The sequence below is a fragment of the Thunnus maccoyii genome, chromosome 4, assembly GCF_910596095.1.
Source record: "Thunnus maccoyii chromosome 4, fThuMac1.1, whole genome shotgun sequence".
NCBI lineage: Eukaryota > Metazoa > Chordata > Actinopteri > Scombriformes > Scombridae > Thunnus > Thunnus maccoyii.
In genome coordinates, this window is record NC_056536.1 from 14665481 (window position 1) to 14690569 (window position 25089).

General features: G+C 40.6%; 1 protein-coding gene across 1 annotated transcript in view; it reads right to left on the reverse strand.

Annotated features, from left to right (window-relative positions):
- Positions 1 to 617: 617 nt before the first annotated feature.
- The window catches only part of clstn1 (calsyntenin 1), a 36164-nt gene continuing 11692 nt past the window's right edge, over positions 618 to 25089 (reverse strand). Inside the window, exons 2-17 of the mRNA XM_042408197.1 lie at positions 20352 to 20474; positions 16031 to 16226; positions 14905 to 15113; positions 14049 to 14198; positions 13599 to 13784; positions 13202 to 13450; positions 10732 to 10853; positions 10413 to 10575; positions 8793 to 8950; positions 8213 to 8361; positions 6738 to 6982; positions 5578 to 5748; positions 5128 to 5273; positions 4839 to 4974; positions 2460 to 2644; positions 618 to 971 (exon numbers count right to left, since the gene is read on the reverse strand). Of these exons, the coding sequence (XP_042264131.1) occupies positions 777 to 971; positions 2460 to 2644; positions 4839 to 4974; positions 5128 to 5273; positions 5578 to 5748; positions 6738 to 6982; positions 8213 to 8361; positions 8793 to 8950; positions 10413 to 10575; positions 10732 to 10853; positions 13202 to 13450; positions 13599 to 13784; positions 14049 to 14198; positions 14905 to 15113; positions 16031 to 16226; positions 20352 to 20474 (2783 nt within the window). The 3' untranslated portion in view covers positions 618 to 776. The remainder of the gene's footprint in view (positions 972 to 2459; positions 2645 to 4838; positions 4975 to 5127; positions 5274 to 5577; positions 5749 to 6737; positions 6983 to 8212; positions 8362 to 8792; positions 8951 to 10412; positions 10576 to 10731; positions 10854 to 13201; positions 13451 to 13598; positions 13785 to 14048; positions 14199 to 14904; positions 15114 to 16030; positions 16227 to 20351; positions 20475 to 25089) is intronic.

Below are 25089 nucleotides of genomic sequence, written 5' to 3' on the forward strand. Positions count from 1 at the left end.
ACATGCTACAGCCTCTGTGACACAAATATTCTACATTACGTACTGCGTCATTTTAGATATTGGACCCCGTTGAGCAGGCCTTCACTAACACATCAACTAATTACATGGTTTCTTTATATTTACAAAATCTTTAAAAAGCAATTTATTTCTCTACACATATGACTTCTCAAATATCCTCATGCACTAAAAGAACAAAAAAAAAAGAACAAAAAAAAAAAAAAAGAGAAAATGCGGTCTACTTGTTAAAGCATTTCATTTCACTGTGGACTACAAGTCAAGGAACTCAAGTCAAAGCTATACGTGATTTTAGCGGCAAACAAATCTAAAAGCAAAGAATAAAATTAGGAAAAAAAAAAAATTATTCTCCATTTTGAAAGCCTTACGTCTGAGAGAAAACAAAAAGTGCAGGGTTGGCTTCCTCACGCAGTTCAAAACAAATGTTGGCCAAGTTTTCCTGGGAATTAAAATATAATAAATAAAAAAATAAACAGTAAAAATCAGCAATCTGGTGATGACTACACTACACTGAGTACCACCACTAAGATAACAACAGGAAAATCTTGACCATATATATGCTGAAGGGATTTTTTTTCCTTTTTTTTTTTTTTTTTTTTTTACATCATGGCTCCTCGGACATGAAACTGGGGGAGTGTGTGTGTGTGTGTGTGTGTGTGTGTGTAGCAATGAGTGTGAGGATCTGAGTGTGAATTGGCGATGTGTGTGTGTTTAAGGAGCTTGTGTTGCGTGTGTGTGTGTGTGTGTATGTGTGTGTCGTTCTAGTAGGTGAGGGTGGAGTCGTCCCACTCCAGCTGCTGCTGTCTGCTGGTCCCCTGCTGGTCCTCTGGCTCCCCGCCCTCCTCGTCTTCGCTACTCTCTGACTCAGCGCTTGTGATGTCATCTTCCTCCTCTCCATCCTCGCTCTCCTCCTCCTCTTCCTCCTCCTCCTCGCTGCTGTGCTGGTCCTCGTACGTCTGCATTAAAAAGACACGGGGAGAGAGAGAGTGTAGAGTCACTTTCTGATTTATACATTTTAATCATCTAAATTGCTCCTGATCCTCCTCATGTGTTATAGCGTCACCCATACTGACTAACTTTGTAAGCTGGTAGGAAGAGCTGCATGCTCATGCATCATGGACACTTCCTACTTATATCTCTCAGACAGGGCGTGCCCTGGTAGGTAGCCTACTGATTAAGTCGCATGCTACATGTTTCTTGTCATCTCTCAATTGTCGCTGTCCAATAAAAGGCATAAAATGTGAAAAAATGTACAATTTCAAGGTGTCTAGGATTTGGGTCCTGAGTAGGTTTATGGGTTCAAGTCACTTTTCCTCACAGGGTTAAGTTGAGAGATGACAGAGGGGATGACAGAGTTTTTTTATCTATTAGTTTTTGCTAATGGGACTCTAAAAAGACAACCAGAAGATAAGATCTGGATGTAGCGGATGGGAGATGTCACCCTGAATGGACTCAGACAGACAGCGATTTTGCTGCAGACATTTTACACGCAGGGTTGCAACATCTGCCATTAACATGACATGCACTGATACTGGAAAAAAATCTTTATTTATGTTGTGGTAATACTGTTGATATTGTCAACAACATCATCCCGATGTAGTGAAAGACCACTTTAAATTTGACTTCAATAGCTGGAGGTCATGTAACAAGATGCCAATGAACACAGTGCACACAGTCTATTCATGTTAACCAACCCAACTGGTTTGTGATACTAAGGACTAGAGACAAAAAAGATCCAACACTGAATCCTTCTTTTCTGGCTGCTCTTAAGGAGAGAATTTGAATTTCACTTCTCATCATTTACTGTGGTTTAAAGTGTCCATACCCCCCACCAGAATGTTTATAGATCTACAGAGTCTCAATTAGTAGGGATGTAATACTCTTTTATATTTCAATCAAACTTTTGACTTGGGCTAAGACAGCTGTATTTCTTCAGCTGTGAACACTGCAGCTACATGAGCAGCAGCTCTTAAAAGATGGTAGTTAAGATGCTGGTGACTGTGGCATTGTGACCAGCTATCAGCAAAGAGAAAAATGATAAATTAAATTAGTTGTAAGCCCACATAACAGCTTAGCAAGGCATGAATTCATATTATTGATATTAACATCCTGCCCACAAGCTGACTCATTAATTGAAAGAGAAAAATGCTCATTTTTTTGTCTGAGGCACCAAAAATGATCTAGATCTCTGTGAGTCTAATACAAAAATAATCTGAAGTGATTCTTTTATTCTAATTAAGCGAGGTAACACCACAAAAAAGTCTCTCCCCCATCCCCGCAGGACTGTCAATCATGAGAGAGCAGATAAAACTACGGTTCAGTTGCAGCATTAGCAGGTGAAAAGCTGCCTCGGCTATAACTCGACCACGTTGGTTGAGCTTTCTGGCTCATCACCAGAGATGTTCACTCATTTTCCTCTGTGGGTATACTCAGTGTGTTTTTACCTCCATGGGGTTGACAGTGATGGTAAGGGCTGAGTCATCCCAGTCCATCTCATTCTCCTTGCCGTTCTCCTGGTCTCTCATGGTGCGTTGGTGTGCGGCTCGGATACGAAACACGCCCAGGATGATCATGAACACCAGGAAACTGACACACACGACGATGACGATAGTGGCGGCGCTGGGAACCACTGTGAAGGAGCAAAAACACACACACACATAAACATAAAATTACATGTTCGATGGAAAACTATGTTCCATTTGCACATGGGCACTTAAAAACCAAGTTACAGCCAATCGGGAAGCTCAGGGTCTGAAAAATGAAGCCAACATTAAGTGACATAAACCTGGATTCTCTCGAGCGACTCCACTGGCTCCAAAAGGAAGTTTGATTGTATGTAAGTCTATGAGAAAATGACCCTACTTCTCACTTAATTTATGTTTGGAAGGTAAGGTAACCATGGCCCAGATTCACAGAGTATAGCCGTAACCGTCGCTATTTCAGTGTGTTTTCAGTTTATGAAAGTTAATTGTAACATTTTGGTCACCTAAAAAAAGTCTTGGTCACCATTTGGTTGTAATAAAAACCCTCTACGGAGTCAGATGTTCATTTTTTTCAAGTACATTTAATTTTAATGGTTTTAAGCTTGTTTTTTGCCAGCAAAAATTAGCATTAGCATTATCACAGTTAACCATAGTAAATGCACCGTGCTAACCAAACTAGCAGCTAGTGTTAGGGTCAGCTCCGCCCTCTCATCCAAATATGGCCACTTCTGGCTCAAAAAAATCTAAGATGGCGATGGTCAAAGCTCAAGGCTTCAAAAATGGGAGTCCACAAACCAGTGGGTGACGTCATAGTGACTAAGTCCATTATTTTTATACAGTCTATGGTTAAAGTTTTATGTGAGGAGACACTGTCTGAGAGCATTTCATGGGCTTAATTTGTTGGTGTGCCTGTGCTGATGTTAATGGGCTCTGAGCAAACTGCAGATAAATGCTTTCGGCAGCTCTAGGTGTGTCTCTTTCTTTAAATAGCTTTGCCCGTCTCCCTCTAACCTGCTCCACTTTGCCCCATATTTGCAGTAAAGGGCCTCTCCTGTGCGGTGGCAGGCTTAGTGAGCCTGACTGCACAGAAGATTACTGAAGCCAGGAAATAAAAGGTTGTGCTCAGAGCACCGCCTGTACAGATGTCACAGGCAGCACTCAAGTGTAATCCCTAAACTTGTGCCATTTAAAAAAAAAAAAAAAAAAAGCGAACCAGTGTTTCATACGTGCCCTATTTCTGGTTAATAGACTGTAATCCATCTGCAGTAATGCTTGCCATATCAGACGCCAAATATTTTTTCTAAAGCATAACAATTAAGCAGATTACTGGTTTGATTATGACATTTCCAGTATTAGTTTTAACTGAACGGCGACCTCTGGAGCTGAAAAATGAAGCAAAAACGAAGTGCCAAAAACTGCAGTTCCTTGAATGGCCACTTGAGGCTGGCTCCAAAAGCGAGTCAATCCCCATAGACCCCCTTGTTAAAATGCCCGACTTTACAGCAGAAATAAACATGTTTACATGTAGCCGTAGCTACTTCAGTGTGTTTTCAGTTCATGAAAGTTAAGTGTAACGTTTTGGTTGCCTAAAAAAAGTCTTGTTCAGCGTTTGATTGTACTAAAAGACCCCATTTTTTTTAGCCTGTTTTTCCCTCGCTAAAATTAGCGTTATCATTAGCATTATCACAGTTAACCATAGACTGTAAATGCACCGTGCTAACCAAGCTAGCAGCTAGCCACTAGCGTTAGGGTCAGTTCCACCTCTCATCCAAATATGATCACTTCTGGCTCCAAAAATCCAAGATGGCGACAGTCAAAATACAAACTCAAGGCTTGAAAACGGGAGTCCACAAAACAATGGCATGACATCAAGGTGGCTATGTCCATTTTTTTTTTTTTTTTTTTTTACAGTTTATGAGTTTAACAGGTAAGTAAAATACTGCAACTAGGGGATGTTCCAGCAGGGTTTCTTTTAAGTGCAAATAAAAAACAAGCTGAATCAGTATTCATCAAGTGATTGTAAAATAGGTTAAACTGGGTTTCTGGAATGTATTGTCATGCCTGGAATTTTGTTTTAGGACGAGATGGACACATGTAAGAACTAAAATAGTCAGGATGTGTGGAGTCAAACTGACACTGAAATTTGTTTTTGTGTTGTTAAACTTTTTCATTTTGTTAGATGTTAATAGAAGACTACTGGTAGCTTCAGCACAGGTCCTATCTAGGTGCTACAAGCAACCTGGGAGAAAAAAGGTGCACACAGTCTTGGTTTGTGTAACGTAAAGGACAAAGAAAATAACGTATTGTATTTGAAGCCTAAATTTTCAAATGTTGCAGTACCTGAGGCCTGGTGAGCGTTGACCAGGTTGTGACCAGACAGATCCACAGAGGCGTGATGGACAGGGTTGATGAAGTTGGGCTGCACCATGGCATTGTTAACATGCTCCATGGGATTAGCTGTGTGGATTACATTCACCTAGAGAGAATTAAAAAAACATACACACGTAAACCATCACAGAATCATGTCAACAGATTTTAGATGTACACATGACACAAGAATGCTTCAGCAACACCGGGGCGTTACATGCGTCACCTTTATGTGACGTAACTGACAAACGCTCAGTCATACCTCAACTTTGAAGTCATTGCTGATGTAGCGACCGTTGAGTTCAGAGCAGACCAGTTTGAACTTCCTGTCAAAGAGAGCCTCTGTGTGCCAGTTCTTGTAATGGATCAGATGCAGGACCTGCTCATAGTTGGCCATGGTGTTCACGCCTGGAACATACAGAAGGGAGCTTGTGTCAACATGAAATCCGAGTAGCGATCAGCAGAAAGTGTAAAAACTCAATGTATTAGTAGGAAAACAGTAAAAAAATGTAGTTTTAAGATGATTTAGAAATATATTCTTAAAAATAGACTGGTACGCAAAGACTGACTTCAAATCACTCTGGTTAACAGTGTGAGCTTTGTGCTTACATTTAAATACCTGCAGTTGCATATTTTTATTTGTTCACATGTAAAGACTCCACATTATACAGATTTTAAAGACTTTATTATAATCCAGTTCAGTAGTCCGTACCGGTGATGACGAGGCCGAGGTTAGAAGAGCTCATCTCCAGGCCGCGCTGCTGCAGCTGAGACATGTCCACCTCCAGGCTCTCGTGCTCCCCGTCCAGTTCGTCTCCCGCCACGGTCACTTCACATGTGTCCAGGTTGTGCATGATCTCCTCCGACACCACTGTCTCTTGGACTGAATGAACAATGTAGAAAAGAGATTGAGAATGAAGAGTTGTAAGGCTCTGCTCAAATGTATGATGAAAACATGACGATTAAAACACAACAGACAATCCTTCATCATGAACTACAGCAGGTTGAACACAGCATTAACAGCAAATTTTGCATGTTAAAAGCTGCATAGTACCACTTTGTTATTTTATTTTACTGAATTTGTACATTTTACAGAACAGATGTGTAAAACATGAACAACTCACATAAACTAATTTGAAATTATTTAAATAGCCCCATTAAAGTAGCCTTTGTTCTACATTTTGCTTGTGAAAAAAAATAACATTTCATGCACGTTCAGTTTGCACTTTTGTGGAAGCTCTATTAAGTGATTCTTGGTCTTCTACTGTCATCTACTACTCTTGTTTGCTTGTTAGGTGATAGCAACTGATCTCTGGTAAGCCCTTTTGTCCCACATGGCCTGCTGTTCACCACAGGACATCAAATCTTCCTGTATCTGTGTCAACCTCAGGGCATGTCTATTGTCTCTCCTTCTCTTATATATATATATAAGCCTAACAGATGGCGCAGCTAGTCAACTGACCCCTCCCATAAAGTAGTAAACAACTTATCTCTCTTCTGGCTCCCTCCCTCTCGCTCTGTCTATCCAATCCTTTCAGCTTGCAGGCGTAATCCTGCCCAGTTACTGTATATCAACACGGCTTTTTAACTGCACATTCGCTGTATCTATGGACCTGTTCAGTTTCTGAGGTGATTCAACCGAGGTGAAAGATGAAGTATCACTTTGTATCACACTGCTTCAGGAGGTGCAAGACTAATATTACACATGTGACAGTGTTAAAGTAGAAAATCAGTGTATATAACTCAAGAGGATGAGCCGGCTGTTACATGAACAACACCAATAATCCGCTGAAAAATGGGTTGGCTTTATCCACTAATTCTCTATAACATTACCAGGGGTTATGTAGGGGTCTGATGTGCATTTCCTCTTACCTGTGGGGTCATCGTCAGCTCCCTCTGCGGCTTCAGACTCGGCGTCGGCTTCTACTTCGCGGGTGATGGTGCTCACGATGCGCAGCTCAGGGAACAGCGTCACACCTTCCTGGCTCTCGAATTCGGCGGCGCTGCGGGCAAAGTGGTCGATTCCGCTCAGGCTGATCTTGGGCTCTTCGGGCTGCAGCACCATCACGTAACCTTCAGCATCCGGCACTGTTACGCAGGACTCCTCGTTGAAGCATCTGGGGAAAGATTTAATTTTGAATACCTGGAATCCTGGATCTTTTATCAGGTTTTCATGTAGTTGCTGTTTTATCCTTTTGCTTTTAAAGACACGAGTGGAGTTTTGAATGTGCCCTGTTTCTATTATCTAATTATGCATGGAAAGACATAACACAAAGATTGGCTGTTACTAGCTCATAACAAACATGACAATGACCCAGTAATGCCAATGTAAGTGAATAAATTTAAGCAACAATGGTGCTAAATCAGTGGTGAACTCCCAAAATTGTCTGATTGACAAGACTGAGGATAAATGATGTGAAACTGTATTCAGGAGTTATTGTGAGCATTTTTATGTGAGCACCAACTGGCCTGATGTGTTGTAACTACTAAAAATACTACATGCTCTTTTCCAGGAAGTAAAGGAAACATTTTTTTTTGTAAGCAGGTGTAGTTAATGATGTGGAGAAAAAGCTTACGAGGGGAGAAAAAGGTCATTTTTCATTTCACTGTGACTGCAAACAGCAACTTAACATATAAAATGCTTATTCTAGTACTTCCTCTACATTCATTTAGATGTAATGGCACCAACAGCTGGAAAGTTCTCACAGGTAGGAACTGTATATGTATATGTATATGTATATATATATATATATATATATATATATATATATATATATATATATATATATATATATATATATATATATATATATATATATATATATATACACATATACACACACACATAGGGAAAAATGTGTTTTCTGGTGTAATTACTTAGCTGGTGATTTGTGTGTATGCAAATAAGACCAAATGTTTAACTGCAACACTACCTGGAAGCAGGCTCAGCAGAAACCTGAGAGTCTTAATACATTTTCATCCATCATCTGCACATGTAGTGCTGTTTTGTTATTCACATTTCAGTCTCTGAATACATCCGTTAAAAAAAAAAGTCAACATCAAAGAGAACAAGAAAACAAAACAATCATACAGCTCTTCTGCCTCCGTCGTTCTCCAACCCTAAAACTGTTTGTTTATTGCCTTTTTTATGGAAATCGGGTAAAACTCTTGACCTCTATTTCACCACAACAAACCATCCTTACATTTCAAGTAGAACGATGAGCCCTCTCTGAATGTTTATTAGGCGGAAAGAACCTGTTTCACAAACATTCGGCTGCTGCTGGCTGACAGAAAAGCAGCACAGAAGATAAATAACTGGTGAAGTGTTCTTGGCTTCTGCTACTTACTTGACGGTGGTGGAGATGCGAAGGTGCCTGATGCCGGGGGTCGGGAACTGGCGGGAGTTCAAGTAGGAGATGTGCTGCATGACCTTGTCAAAAGCATCAATGTCGTCGCCTTCAACGGTCAGGGAGGACTGGTTGGGGTTGAACTCCACCTGAGAGAAGAAAACAAGGTGAGAAACTGTGAGGTTTGATTCTTTGTCACTTAAAGCTGTTACTTACACCAAAAATGTGTTCTCGGGCTGATAGTAAGCATACAAAGCATTTGTACCCATGTTTGTACAGCTGAAACGATCCATCATTGGCTGATATATTGTCCTAATTTTATTTTTGAAGACTGTTAATTAATACTCTTTCAGGGCAGCAAAGTGTTCAAATCACTTTTTGGTTCCACTGCTCACAATTCACACATAAATGCTTCCTGGGAGAAACAGCTGAGAGTAGGTTTTCTTCCTCTTAAAAGGTCACAAGCCAAAAACATTGGGAACCACTGAGTTAGACTGTCTTCTTGATGCACAAATATACTCAGCCTGACCGAGGTTGAGAGTGTTTTATGTAAGTCTCTAAAGCACATTGCCCTCCTCACCTTGACAGTCGAAGCTACCTCCTCGGGCAGCTGCACATCCAGGCCCTCCTTGCAGGTGTACAAACAGTCGATCACCTTCTTGTTCTCCAGCTTGCCAGAGCGGATCATCAGCCCTGCAAGGTTCCCCCGGAAAAACTGAGCCATTCGAGCGTTTCCGCCTGGGTACGCCAGGATGGAGATGAGGAGAAGAAGACAGTAACACACACACACAGACAAAATAGTTACTCAAGTGTACTTTACACAGACTTCACCTTTTCTGGGCTGACGACTCAAGCATGCCGTCTCAATCTGCAAAGCCGACGTGAATGGTGTTCATGCAAGTTAGTATGTGTGCCCTTACAAGGCCTGAGGCCCATAGAGCAAGACAGGAGAACGATGGATGAGATTAAAAACGTCTTAGGCACATGCAACATCTGCATTAACAAGGTGGACTGCTGCATGCCTTACTGTGGGGAAAAAAATGGCATCAACAAAAAAAAAGGAAACTCAAAGAAGGGATTATCTTAGATGGTGATGAAATCAATCCTCTTTAGTCACCTTATTTTCACAAAATAATGGAACCATCTTGACGATTGCAAAATTCTCAAAATATGCAAAAAACGATCAGAAGTTTGGAGCCTTGAAATAACAATAAAACTGTATTTCAATATTTCTGTGAGATGCATCAATTCTGCTGAATGTGAGGTGAGAGAATCGTGTCGTGTTTCTACTAATCCATACTGAGCAGAATCTGCACCGCTGCAGAGACGAACCTGGATCTCCAACATCTCAAGGTCACACAGTAATTCAGTGGTGTGTGTGTGTGTGTGCTGCTGTAGCTTTGTTATCTGATACGGAGGAGCTACTGCTTCTGACCTCAAGGTCATGTTCTGAAAGAAGAGCCTGCACGGCCAAAATACTGCAGCCAGGTCAGAGTTTTGTGCTCGTTATGTGTCTATTTCTGTTCTGCTTGTGTATCAGGTTGTGGTGGAAAAACAACTGTCAAATAGCTGCAGTGAGAACAGTGTATGAATGGAGGATGAGGAGGACGCAAAAGAAAGTCAGGCAGCATTAAAAAAAATCACACCGGTTTGATTCATACTGCATCATGCTCGAAATAGTAAAAAGAGATCATCTAGAATGAATGTATGGAAATCATTCTAGTCGAAATGGCGTGAGGATGCGGTTAGCGTGGTGGGACATTGTAGACACATGGACATATCTGAGGAATGAGGGAAAGACTTGAGCAACCTGAGGTGGGCTCAGAGACTGTCTCAGTGTCATTGTCATGTCCTGAGTTTTCTGTAGAGGACAGAAACAAGAGAGCAGGAGGAGACAGGGAAGAGGGTTGAGGATCTGTGGGAGAGATTCAGATGCTACATACGAGGTCATGGTCCATCATTTGGGAACTAATGTTGTATAAAATAACATGCCGACTACGTTTTAAACAAGCTCTAATCAACAGGAATAAAAGATAATCAGGTAGCATTAAAAACAGTCATATGTTACAGAAGCAGAATGAACATGTGTTCCTTTAAAAATATATCTGTACTTCATACTCACTTGTAAATGAATATATTTTGACATATGAGAGAGTTCTACCTGATTTTGCAGCATTTCTCAAAAAATTAAAGGATGTACCTTGCCAGCAGGCACCAATGGTGAGCTGAGTTTCGATTTTGGAGGTGTGCAGCGGGTAGTCCTCTGTAACTAGGAAGGGCTCAAAGGTAGTCCCGTCCACAAACAGCGACACAGTGGGGAACTCCACATTCAGCACGTAATGATGCCACTCTTTGTCGCACACCTGTAAAGACCAACAGGAGGAATGAAATGGTGAAATCATCACTATGAAAGTTAAAAAGCATGCTGTAACTAACTCTTGGTTTGAAAAACATGCCGTCACAGGCCGTCATTCTCTAAACTTCAGCGTGCTTTAAGTTTGGTAGTAGAAGCAGCTGACCTGGTCGAGTTTCCAGTGAAACTCTGCTGGTTTGTAGTTCTCAGTCTCTGATGGATCCTGGCGGAGGAGAAGGATCAGCCTGCAGTTGTGCACGTAGAGCGAGTAATGGTGTCTGTTCATCTCTGCACGGGAGAATATGAGAGAGGAATAGGAAACTGTTAGTTAAAAATATTTTGAGGATGAGTGGTGATCATTTTTAATCAACTACCCCACCACATGACAGAAAAGACGACATTTATTAGCATTTTTAAATCTACTACTAAACAACTGCTGTTTATAAATGCTGCAAGAAGCAAATAAGCAACTATGACAGTAAGGTAATAAAACATTATAGAGGAAAAATTCTGAAATCTTGTGTGGTTTATGGTATTACTTTTTTATATTTACAGCTGATGACTATACAAAAGTGTGCAGTAAGTTACTTGCAAGCATGAGCTTGTTGGCTTCGTTCCTGATGGTTAAAAAACAAACGACCTTTGACATATATAACTGCTGGGATTTCTCATCAGCACATGACTATTCCATGAACAGCATTTCTTGTTCTTATAATTTATAACATGATTTAACAAGTTCTCAAAAACTTGTTTTTGAAACAGGTTCCTCAGCCAACTCCCAAAAAAGTTATTATTCTTTTATAACGGCTCTTTAATATTTTCTTGGGAGGAGGCCGGCAAATATCAACAGAATTTAAAAAGTCAGGATTGATCTGCACATGTAAACTTCACACCAAACACCAACTGGTTTTTAATCCTTGAAAAGATTCAAAGGTTTATAATACTTTTCCAAATATAGACACAGTCTATAACAACTGACTAGAAACTGTCATGTGAGGTCATGTGATATGTTTCTTAGGAGAATATCAGGATGTAGGTGCAGATCATTTAAAACAGAAAGTGAAGTTATCATCCCTCAACAAAAGCCGCGTCTTCCTCTTGCTTGAGTAGCATGATCAACAACAGCAGGACACACTTAAAGGAATACAGTAACAGGCTTCTGGACTAAAGCCTGATAATAATTTTATGAACATTTATATACTTTAGATTATTCATACTAAGGGACAATCATGACTATGGTAACATCCCTGCCTTGGGGAGAAACTAAAGACCTTGCCAAAGGAGAAATGACTGGTGTTTACTACTATAATTGTCAGGAAGTCAATTCAATTTTCATCTTGAAATATTATTTTTATGTAAAAACTTGCTGGTAGTATATTAACAGATTTGTCTGCTTGCTTTTTTTTAATAACTCCAATACTTTGGATTTATGATGCCACTCAGACTATGAAACACATTTTAAGATGATGACTTGTAATGTTCATTTCAGAGATTCATTTGATAATTAACATAATTGTTCCAACCCTTCTGTCGTCACATTGGTGCACCAGAAATGTAAAGTCCATGTTTTACAGTTTTAGTCTTTAATATGTATTTTCAGTATTAAGAATTTAAGACTGACAAATGAGCAAGAATGTGAGATGTTCATGTTTCTGTGAAGCAGACACTGTGCTGAATGGAGGTCATGAATAGTGCTGAGATCATGGGTCTGGGAGCTTCCTGTCCAGGGCACAGCCGTTCTGATGTAATCCTTCTTATATAAGCAGTGAGACAGAAGCTGATGAACAGCCCCCCTTCACGGGCCACGGCAGAGACTTTATAGTCAATAAGATCAAGGAGCTCGAGACCACAGGCAAAATTTACAACTAGTGACAAAAATGGAGAGGTCAGCGAGCACTCGGCAGAGGTGAAGAAGAAAATATAAAAGGAAGTGTGCTTCCATGTGTTAGCCAGCCAGCTGAGCACAAACTGATTATAGCCTCAAGTTACAATGTTTTTATTAGAGGCATATTTTCAGACACCATATGTGTGGCAATAATGAGTATGTAACTTTGATGCCAGGATAATTGAAAGCAGGTTTTATATCTGTTAGTAGACACTGATATTTTAATGTAATGCAGTTTGCTGAAATCATTTCTGATCATAACAATGATTAATACTTGTATGGTACAAGTCATAGTATGATATGGTTTTGTGTATTTTTCATGCTGCTTTATGTGTTTTTACTGGAATTAATTACTGTATAAATAAGTATGTTCACATTGAACTTCAGAATTTGACTTAGAAATGTTTCTTAAATGAACAGGCCTTTTGTTTAACAGAGTTTTACAAACTGTACTGACATAAACAACCCTTAACGGCACCTGAAACATGAACAACTTTAGTGAATAGCTATTAGTTGTCATTTAAGTTTAGTCTATGTATTAGAAAACCTGCCAATAAAAGTGGTTTACATCCATATTTTGGTGGGTTGGCTACCCTTGCGGTTACATTTGGATCATGAACTATATCTTAAATTATGCATGTTTATCGAGTGGTTTTAAAAATGGCTACCAGCAATCCAATCCTTTCACAGTCCAGGTGCAGCTAAAATATTTATTCCAGTCAACTGTGAAATGATTCGACTCTTTTCATACCTGTCTTGTCAGAGTTGCAGAGGATGGTCTCCTTCTCATGGGCCCCGGGGCCGTGTCTCATCCAAACAGAGATGGTGAACGGCTCCTTCAGGCTGGTGCTCACCATGCCGTCAGGAACCTTGATGGCCTGGGTGCCATTGAACTCAAACACCTGGTCGCTGTCGTGCCCGTTATCAGTGGGCAGCCCCACTGTCCAGTTGGCAGAGCTGCTGGGTGCGGGCAGGAGCTCCACGGTGCCGGAGCTGGCTCCTAAAAAAATACAATCAACAAGTACAAAAGCGATTGGACTTGGACGACTTTGATACCAACTACTGACGAGGGTTTCCAGTGGATTCTCCCACTACGTTAATTAAAATTCTGCCAATACGTTAAGTATTGTTGGCTAGCAGTTACTTACCACAAAGCTTGTGCAGGGACTTCTCAGAGTAGGTGTCACGGTCACATCCCTTTCCAATATGGTTGGTTTCCAGTTCAATACTGGCTTGGATGGAGGTGATTGGCTCGTCACAGGTCTCTAAGTGCATGCTGGGGAAAAGGGCCAGACTGCCTGTGCCAGGTTCGTATTCAATCCTCTTATTGAAGCCTGAGAAGAGAAGAATGAAAAGATGTCCTTCAGCACAGCACCGATAACAGCCGAGCAGTCAATACTGGGCCTGTCAATAGTAATTACTCATTAAGAAGTACTTCAGTGCTTTCAAATATAATGAAAGGCCTTATGGCTTAAATAACCTTATAGACAATGGCGGTCTGTGTGGACTTTGCATTGGTGGATTGCTTTTGTTCACCACAGACGCACCTGAACAATGATGGTTGGCGAGCTACAGCGATTAGAGGAGAGCTTTGATACCTTGCCAGCTGGGTTTGCAGGTTGGCTTGACGCTGATCTTGACCAAAACGTCCTCAGAGGCGCGGTTCTTTCCACAGTCGTAGGCCGTCACGGTCAGCTTATACATGCGCTCTTTGCCGTAGCTCAGTTTCTCCGTGTTCTTGATGAAGCCTGAGCAAAGCAGGAAAAAACAAAGGCAGTATAAGTGCCTGTGCTGCTCTTTGTTTGATTTCAAAGCTGCAGCAATTCTAGGAAATAGTAAAACTGTCAAACTTAAGTAAAAGCATAATAATTTGACTGACATCTCTTAGGGCTACATTGTAATATTTTGACTTCCATCATTCATCATTAGCAAGCTAATGTATGTACAGAGTCTGATTGGCATGTAAGAGATTAAAAAGAAACTGATGGAATTTGTTTGACTAAGTTCTCATCTCAGGTTCTTTTCATATTTCCCACTGAAACACTAATTATTTATCACAGTTGAGCAACATTATGTATCCTCACACTGATCGTTGTTCTCACATTGTCACCTTTTTACCGCAGCCAGAGGCCATGTCAGCTGAAACTGGATATCTGATATTGTTTTTTTTGTTTTTTGTACAGGATCTTTCATTTTGTGTTATGAGACACAAAGATAAATAATCCTACAATCCGATATGAGCGGCTGACCGACTCCGATGACATTTCAGGGGGCTATCATTATCTCGCACTGCAACAAGCTGCGGTGAATTCTAAATGACGGTCTCGCAGCACCATTGTTTTCACAGATCAATAGACAATGTGATGTGTGTCAATAAAATTGTGGCTCTTAGGCATACGCTGCAGCTTTTTCCGCCAGGCCCTATGACACGGCTGCTTGGTTGAAGGTCCTTACCGTCTTTGTCGATGGTGAAGGGCACATCAGGGGTGACAATCTCGTAATTGCAGATTTGGCTAAACTGGAAAGAGCAGTCGGCGTCGACCGCCTCCACCTTCAGGATGCTGTCATACTTCTTTCCCTCGATAACGGTGGCTTTGTAGGACTTCTCCTTGAACACTGGTGAATACTCATTGATGTCGTTCACCTGGATGTGGACAGTGGCCCTGATAGGGACAAAGTCAAGGTAGGACACTTTGTCAGCTGGGAATGTTCAAACAGATAGTCAGCAGCAAGAGAGAATTTTAACCAAAGCATAATATTCTATTGTCTGGAACAGAGGGAGAGATGTGAGGCAAATATACTGCTGGAGGTGAAAGGGACAGGTGCATGCAGGTGTTCTGAAAACAACAGGAAGTCAGTATTGTAGTAGGCCCATTTAGCAGCAGTGGCTGTGAAACACAGCTTATGAAGGCAATTTAAGTACCTTAAATAGCAAAGTGGGACTCTTTTTGATATCAAGAGCATTGTAGCCTGAAACTACATGAGCTACATCAAAACATCACAAATACAATGGACAGTACCTCCAGCTGGGTTTACTGATATGACTCGAGAGACTCACCGCGGCCTCAGTGTGTGGTTTGTTAAGAAAGGCTAGCTAACGATAACATGCGTCCTGCACCACAAACTGAGACAGAAGAGTCAGTGAGGGATGTGTGTAAGGTGAACCTGAAGGCAACAGAGGCCTTAAAATAAGTTTCACCTCACATGACAAAAGCAGAAAAGGCCGACAGCATCGTGGAAACATTCACAAGATAAAGTTTAAGACATAGTAAACATGATGACAAAGAAAAGCAGCACATCTTCAGCTGGAGACAATAAATGTTTGGCACTTTTGCTAGAAAAAATGTCTACTAATTTACTGTCAATTGACTCATCACTTAATCAATCAGTTGTTTCAGCTCCAAGCTCTGAGGTGACGAGAGACTAATCCAAAAATTATTCTCATTCATTCGTCTCCTCTGTCCGACTGACTGCACCATGATTATTTCAATTGTAGTCCACCTGAACTGAATCTAGTTAAGACAGAAACTCAGGTTTAGATCGGGAACAGAACTCTTCTGAAATGGCAGCGGTGACTCACTTGTGAGATTTCTTCATGTTGGCGCCATCAGGGCCCTCTCCACAGTCGTACGCTTGGATAGTGAAGGTGTGCTCCTTCTGCAGCTCGCAGTCCAGCTTGTCCTTGGCCCGGATGACCCCCTCGCCAGTGGACTTGTCCAGGACCACTGCCTCGAAGGGGACATTCTGCCCGTGGATCCTGAAGCCGCAAATCTCACCTGAACACGTCAAAAGCCAAAATAGAGTTTGTCAGTTAGAATAACTGACAAGAGGTATAAAATTTCATTTTTCAAATGAAAAATTATGTTAACAACAAAACCATAAATTCACGCAAAAAAAAGAAAACAAAAAAAAAAGATCAGCCACAGGTTTTGGGAGCCAGGGAGTTGTAGATTGGGGTGGGTGGTGTCTGTGGAGGAAGCTCAAAAGCACTGTCATATGGGTGAGTTCAGGGAGGGGGGGGGGGGGGGGGGGGGGGGGGTTGGGAGAGGGTGTGGGACATTTAGTATCATATAGAAGACGGAGTGTCTTTTCCAAGCCACTTGAAAACATTGCATCCAGTCATGCAGGCAGAAACCGAAAAGATGTGGACAGGCATTTCACAGGAGTACTTAAGATATTATAAATCAAAGCCATGAAACCAAGCCCAAACAGTAAGTACACAGAGAGCAGTGTTTGCAGTGAAGATCATTTATCTCTGTAATGAATAAAAATTACAGCCTATCTTAAGGGAGAAACAATAATTAACATAAAGAAAAGAAAGAAAAGAAAAAGTCCTTTACAAAAGAAAGCATTGCAATACGGTGATCCAGCACCAATTCAGTCTGTGAAGAAAAAATAAAGTCTCAGACAGACAACACCGCTAATATTGTTTTTTTGTTGTTGTTGTTGTTGTTGTTGTTAAAGTTAGTCTTCCTGTGTAATTTAGCCTCTTACCCAAAACTACTGCAAAATGAATCCAAATCATAGATAGAAATCATAGAGAACTAAACCGGCACAATAACAGTATTGAAAACAAAAAGTACTGGATGAGAACTGGGGTTAGAAATATCAACTTGCTTGACATCCACATCAAATGAACTGCAGCCATGCTAATGGTGGAGATTAGTGGTGGAGAATTAACTCAAGAAATCCACTGAGGCAAAGATGCAACAGAAACTTTGCTGCAGCGGAGAGAGTTTGCATTAGTTAACAATCTCAGCAGCTTTCATTTGAAGACATAAATGTCAGAAAAAAGTCCACAGGAGTCACTGTACCTGCACAGATCTGATAGTTCATCCTCTTTAAATACCAATTCTAGTGTCAATTTCTGCTCCAATTGCCGTGGGAGGGTTGTGAAATCGTCTTACGTGGCCTTTTAGATTGTACTTTTATTATTGAATGATCTTCAAATTGGATTTCCTTCCACATTCTTAAATTGAAAGGATTGAATTGGACAAAATGGCAGCAAAGTGACTGAGAACTCCTGTTTTTTTTAAGCAGCTTTCTGTTTCCTGGTGATAGCTGAAAAACTGTTAGGGTCTGCAAACTGCAATGGATGTCTCATGCACAGATATTTCTAAGAACAGTCAGCCCCACATCACACTTTTCATCCAGCTGTTGGAACTCCAAAAAATTTAGGGTGAGAAAAAAATAAAGTCGAGAAAAAACTAATGAGGGAGATTACAGAACATGGCGAGAGCTTCTGTGTAAAAGTGTGGATGCTGTTTTTTTTTTTTTTTTTTTTGCGTTAGTGGGTTAATAGTAACAACTAAGCACAAGGCAGAAGAAAGAGCCCAAGATCACCTTCTTCAGTGAGGGTCACCTCAAAACTCTCTACAAGGAAGGGAGAAGAGATAAACCCAGGTCAGTTAAAGAAGGGTTAGAAGCTCAGAGAAAAACACAGAGAGGACAGGAAGGAAACATACGCTCGCTTTATGCTACAGAAAAAAAAGCTCATATTCAGTTCCTCACAAGCAAAAACTCATCTGCCAGTTGTAAAAAAAAAACAAAAACATTTATGAAAAGCCGGTTGTGTCAAAGTCTTTGCAGTTTTATTAATGACTCAGCAAATCCTTTTAGAAGAAGCGAGTGAAAATGTGACAAAAATCTCACGTTTAATGTCACAAGTTCATCTTACTTCTAAAAAAAAATGCACATATATTTTCTGGAAAACTAGTAGGCGGGTTAAATAATTCACTTTGTTTGATAATGAAAAATGTAAAACATATAAGTACGAATGAATAAAATGATCATGTTTATGAAGTCTTTCTCTGTTTTAGCTGATTGTTTTAAAGCTGTTTCAGGGCCTCCGCTGGGTTGGACCTGCTCGTTTTGTTTTCACCTACTAAACAATTACAAATGGATTTCACATTAGTGGCTGCTGTTAAGGACCAGTCATGCAGTGGGCAGTGGGAGTTGTGGGCCTCCGTGCTCACCACAGCTCTAATGACCGGCTCACAGCGGGGCTTTAGGAATTCCTCACAGGTCACACGGGCCTCTCGGTTCAGGTCGGGTCAGCCATCATAATGACTGCGGCGTATTGATTCTACAGTCTTGACCTGCAGTGTTCATTTTTCTTCGCTGGTACTAAATAAATGCAGGGAATTATAATCTGATATATTAAGCTAATGGGTCAGTATGCTGTATATTCATAGGCAGCTGTTGGCAGGAACTGTGTTGCAGAAACAACACTTGTCATGAGAGGAGAACATTTTCTTCTGTTCCCTTGTCTAATGTTCCTACACGAATCAAATAACCCAGATCTGGTGCATAAATGCTCCCTGCTTTGTGTTCGGCACTTGTTTTAGAGCACAGTCATCCGTGAACACTGAGCTCATTTTCAAGTTTGCGAGAGTTTAGCTTATTAACTATTTGAGATCCGATCGGCCTGACTGAACTCGCCACACGGATATGCACTTAGAAACAGTCCCACAGTACTTCACTCTAAAAATCTCATAAAGTGTGTCCTCATTCAGGCTAAAAAAAATTCACCTGTTCACACTTGAGAGCCTGTGATTGGGCTTCTATGGCCTGTGGGTTAGCTTCACAGTGACCCTTGTTAGTTGGCACGGACGGAGCGACTAGAAGGGGGCTGGCACGACAGAGCCGGTCACCCCTGCTGCCACGTGAAGCCAGATTGCTGGTTCTGTCTACTGCAGAGAGCTAGTTCACAGGGACACACAGTCTATTCGCAAAAGCCCAGTTCATCAAAAAGGGAGCACCGGCTGAAAGAAGTGGGGACACCAAACTGTATTCAACGCCAATTTACTGTGAAAGGAGACAAACATCATGGAGAGAAAGGGGATATTATTTGATTCCCTGCCCTTCAGAAATAACGGGCCTCTTGCTGAGGTTGTCCACCTTAAAAACCGTGCCGATCGGCTCTTGTAAACAATCAAATTTCACATGACTTTGTGAGGAAAATCACATTTGGCGTCTCCTCTGACAGGCACGTGGATGGAAATGCCTCACTTGCAAAATCAGGAGAAGTAATCTGAGATAAAAAAAAAAAAAATGGCCACATCAAGTGGAGTGAGAGCACAGAGTGTGAGGGGAGCAGCGGACAAAAGATCGCACGACTCATGTGATGTGAAATGGTGGGAAATCATTTCCAGTGCTGTGATGCTTTGAATCCTGGCCAAAGTCGATCCTGATGTGATTAAAAAAAAACCCCCAGAGCCGATGCTGCCTCGGAACATAAAGCACACTAATTGTCCCTCTCCACTGGAGGGGGGGGGGGACATGAAAGAGTATTTTGATCTGAGTATCAAAAGGGCCAATGTGGAGGATATGGTAGCCAGCTGCATTACAGTATGACAGACATGTCATAAAAAATCTAATCTGCCTTCGAGTCACACAGGTCTGCTACCAGAAGAGCATAAACGAAAAGATTATTCATCAATGATGGAGGCAAAAAGGTAAACTTTGTCGTTCTTCTTCTTCTGAGTCAGTGATTTGTATAATCACACATATAAAAATGACTGACAGATAATAAAAACACCCCAAAGAGAGACGGACCTTCACATATTAACCAAGACAGAATCTCAAAGCATTATGCTGACATTAGATTTAAACTTTTTTTTCTGTTTCATTTACAAGAATGATCAGTTCAATGTATAAATAATCTATAAGCAAAATGATGTCTTTAAACATAAACACCAATATCCTATAAAATTCACATCACTCATACATGAACAATTTATCTGAATCCATCATGTGCAACACAACCTCAAAGCTTTATGGGTACAGAGTAATTAGTGCATTTTCTCTATTATTGAATGTGAAATGAGTAATTCCATGTAAAGTGAAGCTGTGGGAGTAAAAGAACAGCAGCAGCAGCATCATTAAACCTCCTCTCTCACCTGCGTAGCGAAGAGGAGCGTCCTTGTCCAGAGCAATTAGAGGGGGGTCCAGAAGTACTTTGTCATCATTTTCCGTTACGATCCCGTGGTACGTCGTCTCAATCCATGGTTTATGCTTATTGACTGTGAGAAACAGAGAGAGAAAAATGTCAGTATCCTCTTAAATGTACAAATAAATGTCTTGATAGGCGACTTGTTTTTCTTTCACCGGCACTAATTAGCGATTCACATCTGTTTTCTCAAATCACTAGTTTGACTTTTATCTTTCCATCCGATGCAGCTTAAGTACATTTTTAATGGAGGGTTTGGGTTTGGCTTTTAATATTATTTTTAGAAAGGACCACACATAAAGAAGGGGTTCTAAATGTCAAGTCTAAAGGAGGACCGAGAACACACGGGGTTTCAGAGGGAGGCTAAATCAGCCAGTGTAACGTTTGGTGGGATGAAAATCTGCTGCTCTTGACCTTCCGTTGATCATCATTCTCCATAAATCTACAACATACTGATGCTACATTGTTCAATTCATCTACACTGAGGACCGTAATGTCCCACAGTCCATATCAGTTAATGAGTTTTAACAGAAGGTGCTAACAGCTCGGGTTATGACTTTCAGACCGGCGTGTGCGGCAGTAGTCGGGTCGTTTACAGCTGTGTGTGCTCATCGGTTTGGGAAGCATCCCGGCTACAGACAGGCAGAACTCTGATGTAGCTGGCGGTTGCAGGAAAAAAAAAAAGCTGCAGTGAGTGACATATTTGGGCTGGCTTAGAAAACAGCGTTGACGCAGGGGGAGATGCAGCTCTCTTACAGCCAATATGTGCTCGCTCTGGAGTGAGAGGAGAGGATGGCATTCCTGTGCTACTGATCTGCAAAGGTGATGCTGACTATGACTGACAAGCACACTGTGGGGGGTGGGGTGGGGTGGGGTGGGGGGGGGCAGATAGGCTGGGAGAGGTAACAGGACCAGGCACTTTTCCTGAGAACAAGACGCTAACACAAAAAGCAAGCGTTACCGTTACATAATTGCTTTGTGCAAGACCCATTTTCAAGCAGCTACGTTCTTTCTTTGTTCTTTGATCACATGGATTGTGCCTCTCAGTGTTTGAAATTTTCGAATCATTATTTTCTCTAAGAAAAATAGGCAATATTCTATGTTTGGTTTTTTTTAAACTACTAAAGAACATAATAAATCCAGAGCTCGTTGAAAGCTGGTCAGACTCACCTAAACCCCACCATCCTTATTCAAAAGGTCAGTATCGATGTAAACGGTCATACATACAAGCTAATCGAGGTTAACAGTGAACTGCTGTGATAGCCTAAACAACCTACAGCAGGAAATCATCGACCACAGCACAACAAGCACGTGGCCCGAATGTAATGTAGGAAAAAGCTCTGGTTACATAAGAATTCATCCAGGGTTATCTATAATCTATTTGATAACCTATAAAGCATCATCATTTGCCAGTGGGAGATATATTGAAAGACTTGATCAATATTGTCATTCTGTGTGAATAAGCCCCAAACAAAAATATGACTTTTAGTAAGTTAAACATCAATTAGTGATGAACATTTTCTCCTTCCACTGCAGGATGAGAGTGCGCTGCTGAGCTTCTGAAATAAAAGAGCCATTTTATTATTGTTCAACTAAAACCGCTCATGAACATATTTCCAACTTATTTGTGCTATTTGAGCTTACATGGTGCACTTTTTTATCTTACGGGCAGCTGTAGGTGTGTTTTCCAGCAGCTTAATACTTTGTTTTTGTATGTAATTACATAATTTTACTATGATGCAGCCTTTAAAACCAGGAAAAGACAACACTTAGGCCATATCACGATATTACAATATCCAATATCTAAGACGATATCTAGTCTCATATCATGACATTGATATAATATCAATATTTTCTCCAGCTCTAGCATTATTGTACCTCAGCATAGGTTAAAAAAAAAAAAAAAAGTTGCATGTACCTTAATTAAATCACTGATTTTTAAGTGATCTAAATCAAACATACCCACAGTGTTACATAACTAACAGGTGCATGCAAGGTGTGGCAGAACTGTTCACGGTGGATCCTCTGAAGCACGTCTACCTTCAGTGAGGAGTGGACTACCTTTCTGCTATTTTTGACTGTTAATCCCTGTTACAGTTGTGGCTGCAGAGCTCATTCAGCTCATAATGATGTTGAGTGGACTACTGATATTATGCAAGATATTTGAGGACCTCACGGAGCACATACGGCTCACAGAGTACAGTTCAGACGGGCGAGTACAACAATAAACTCACTGATGGTTGCAACTCGCTCTCCAGAGGGAAACGTCAACAACCGCTGTGTTGCGTAGCAATGTAGCAGTGTGTGTGTGTGTGTGTGTGTGTGTGAGTGTGTGTGTGTAAAAACTGTGCATGCTCTCTTTTAATATGTGTTTGAGTGCTACAGCTGCTGTGGAGTTATTATTATATATGTAAGTGTTGTCTGTTGGTGATATTTTACCTGCTTTTAATTCTATAAGAAGTGCGTCCGGCTATTTAACTTAGCTTAACTTAGCTTAACAATGTTTGTTGCATCCGCCACAATGTGCACTCATAACTCTTTTTATTTATTGTCAGTCACTTTTATTTAATTGTCTGAGTTTTGTCCTATTTTCTGGTCATGTTTTTATATACTTTCAGTTTTTTCACACTGATGACAAATCCAAAAAACTGGTAAAAGGAGGATACGAGTGGAGATGCTCAATATTACCAGTGCTTCAATTACCTACTGAAGCCCGTCCTCTGGCCGACGTTTATCCAATTAACGGTGCACAATGACACATTCTGAGTACAGCAACATTCATTTCAACAGGCAACATTAATTACTGTGTCTCCGTTGCAAAATATTGGAGCCATTCATGTATCCGCTGAGCCTGACAAAACAAAAACGTTGGCACACGTGCGCTCCACAACGGTACATGTGACCTGCAATTTGTATATTTAACAACTGACAGTGAAACTAATATACTCACCATTTAACACAGAAATGTTACAAAAACTTTTATTAGTCATTTCTCTCCGGCTGACTCAAAAAGCTCCTTTTGTGTTCTACATTATTTACACATTATATCCAGAGTTAATGACTTTTTTTTTTCTCCTGAGAGTCTTTACGGTTAAAACCTAATTACAATATGTTTTGCAGTGAAATTAAATTCACAGTGTTTCATGATGCAGAAACCCACAACATCACACATTCATCATCTCACTAATAAGCAGAGGCCTGATGTTCAATAACACAATCTGTGCTGCAATTATATTATGACTCCACACACTAACCAGATAAAAAAAAAAAGAAAAAAAGAAAGCCTTCAAAAACGTAAATACATGATGGGGATGTTTGCAGACGTCATTACATGTCAGTCTGCCAAATCCAATTTGAGCGAAGCAAATGACTTGCGTTGTATGTCATTACATAATTTAGTGTAATTCTCAGTGATTACACGATCAATGAAAATTAATTACGAGCTACTTGCACAGGGTTGCTGTAATGTGGGCACCATTATGAATGAGAATTACCCACTAAACTATTTATTCCGGTGAGAAAAGTCCTAACAGAGGTTTCCTCACACTGAAGGGAAACATACTTTCAAAATCTGTCACAGTGAGTAGAAATGTTTATTATGCCTTATGACATATTTAAAAACGATCAAATCCACTGGTTGCAGCATTAAATAATGACATTATGTTACAATCACTGACAGAAATATATTTGATTGTCATAACAAAGAATACATCCGTACTCACTACATTTAGTACAAGTATTTTGAGGGTATTTTTAAAGCTTTTATTAAAGATTTGACAGTAAAGAGATGACAGGAAATGAGGGGAGAGAGAGAGATGGGGAACGACATGCAACAAAGGTCCTCAGCCGGACTCAAACTGGTGACGTTACAGTTCATAGTCGGCGCTATAAACCATATTTGTCAAAAAGTATATGCAACTCTAGTTAGTTGTGTAAAAATAATTCAGCACTACTAAAAGCAAAGAAGGGAATGATATAAAAATGACTACAGCGTCCACTCAGACAGTTCTGTTGTAAAGGGGGCTTTGCCAAAAGAAATAATTTTCCATTTAACCAATTACACAGACTCATATCACTTTACATTTCTGGTTAAATCCTTTCCTGCACAAGTGGTTCTTGGTGAGAATGAGTTAACGTGTTTGCCAGTAATTTGGAAATCGATCAAGCCCAATAAATAAATCGTCTTTTGCTGAGTGTCTCGTGACCTGAAGTGAATAGGATGTCTTTAGACAGATTGCCAGGCCAGACTACTATAATAATCTGCTTTAGCTTCCACAGAGTCACAGTTACTGTTAGCCAGGTCACATGTGGGCCTCACTCGGGGATTAAAGCAAGAAAAGATTTGTGAGCCTAAAAAGTTGTTCAGGAGGAAATGTGTACAAAGCGTTGAATTAAGTATTATATGAATTTAAAACTGCTCTATGCTCTCAAGAACTTTAACCCTTGCTCACATTTGTCTATAAGTCGTTCATGTCCTTCAGCACTGAGGTGCACTGAACCAGGACCAGCACTGACTAGCAGCATTCTCAAAGCCTCTGCAGGTTATGATGCAAAACATTTTGGAAATCCTGACCAATAACAACTAATAAACTCACCGAGAAGGCTGTTGGCATGTGCCCTTGTTGTTTACTCCAGTTAAATGTTGTTGCCCGTTAAGGTGCAGTGTCTAGAATTTAGTGGCAGAAATG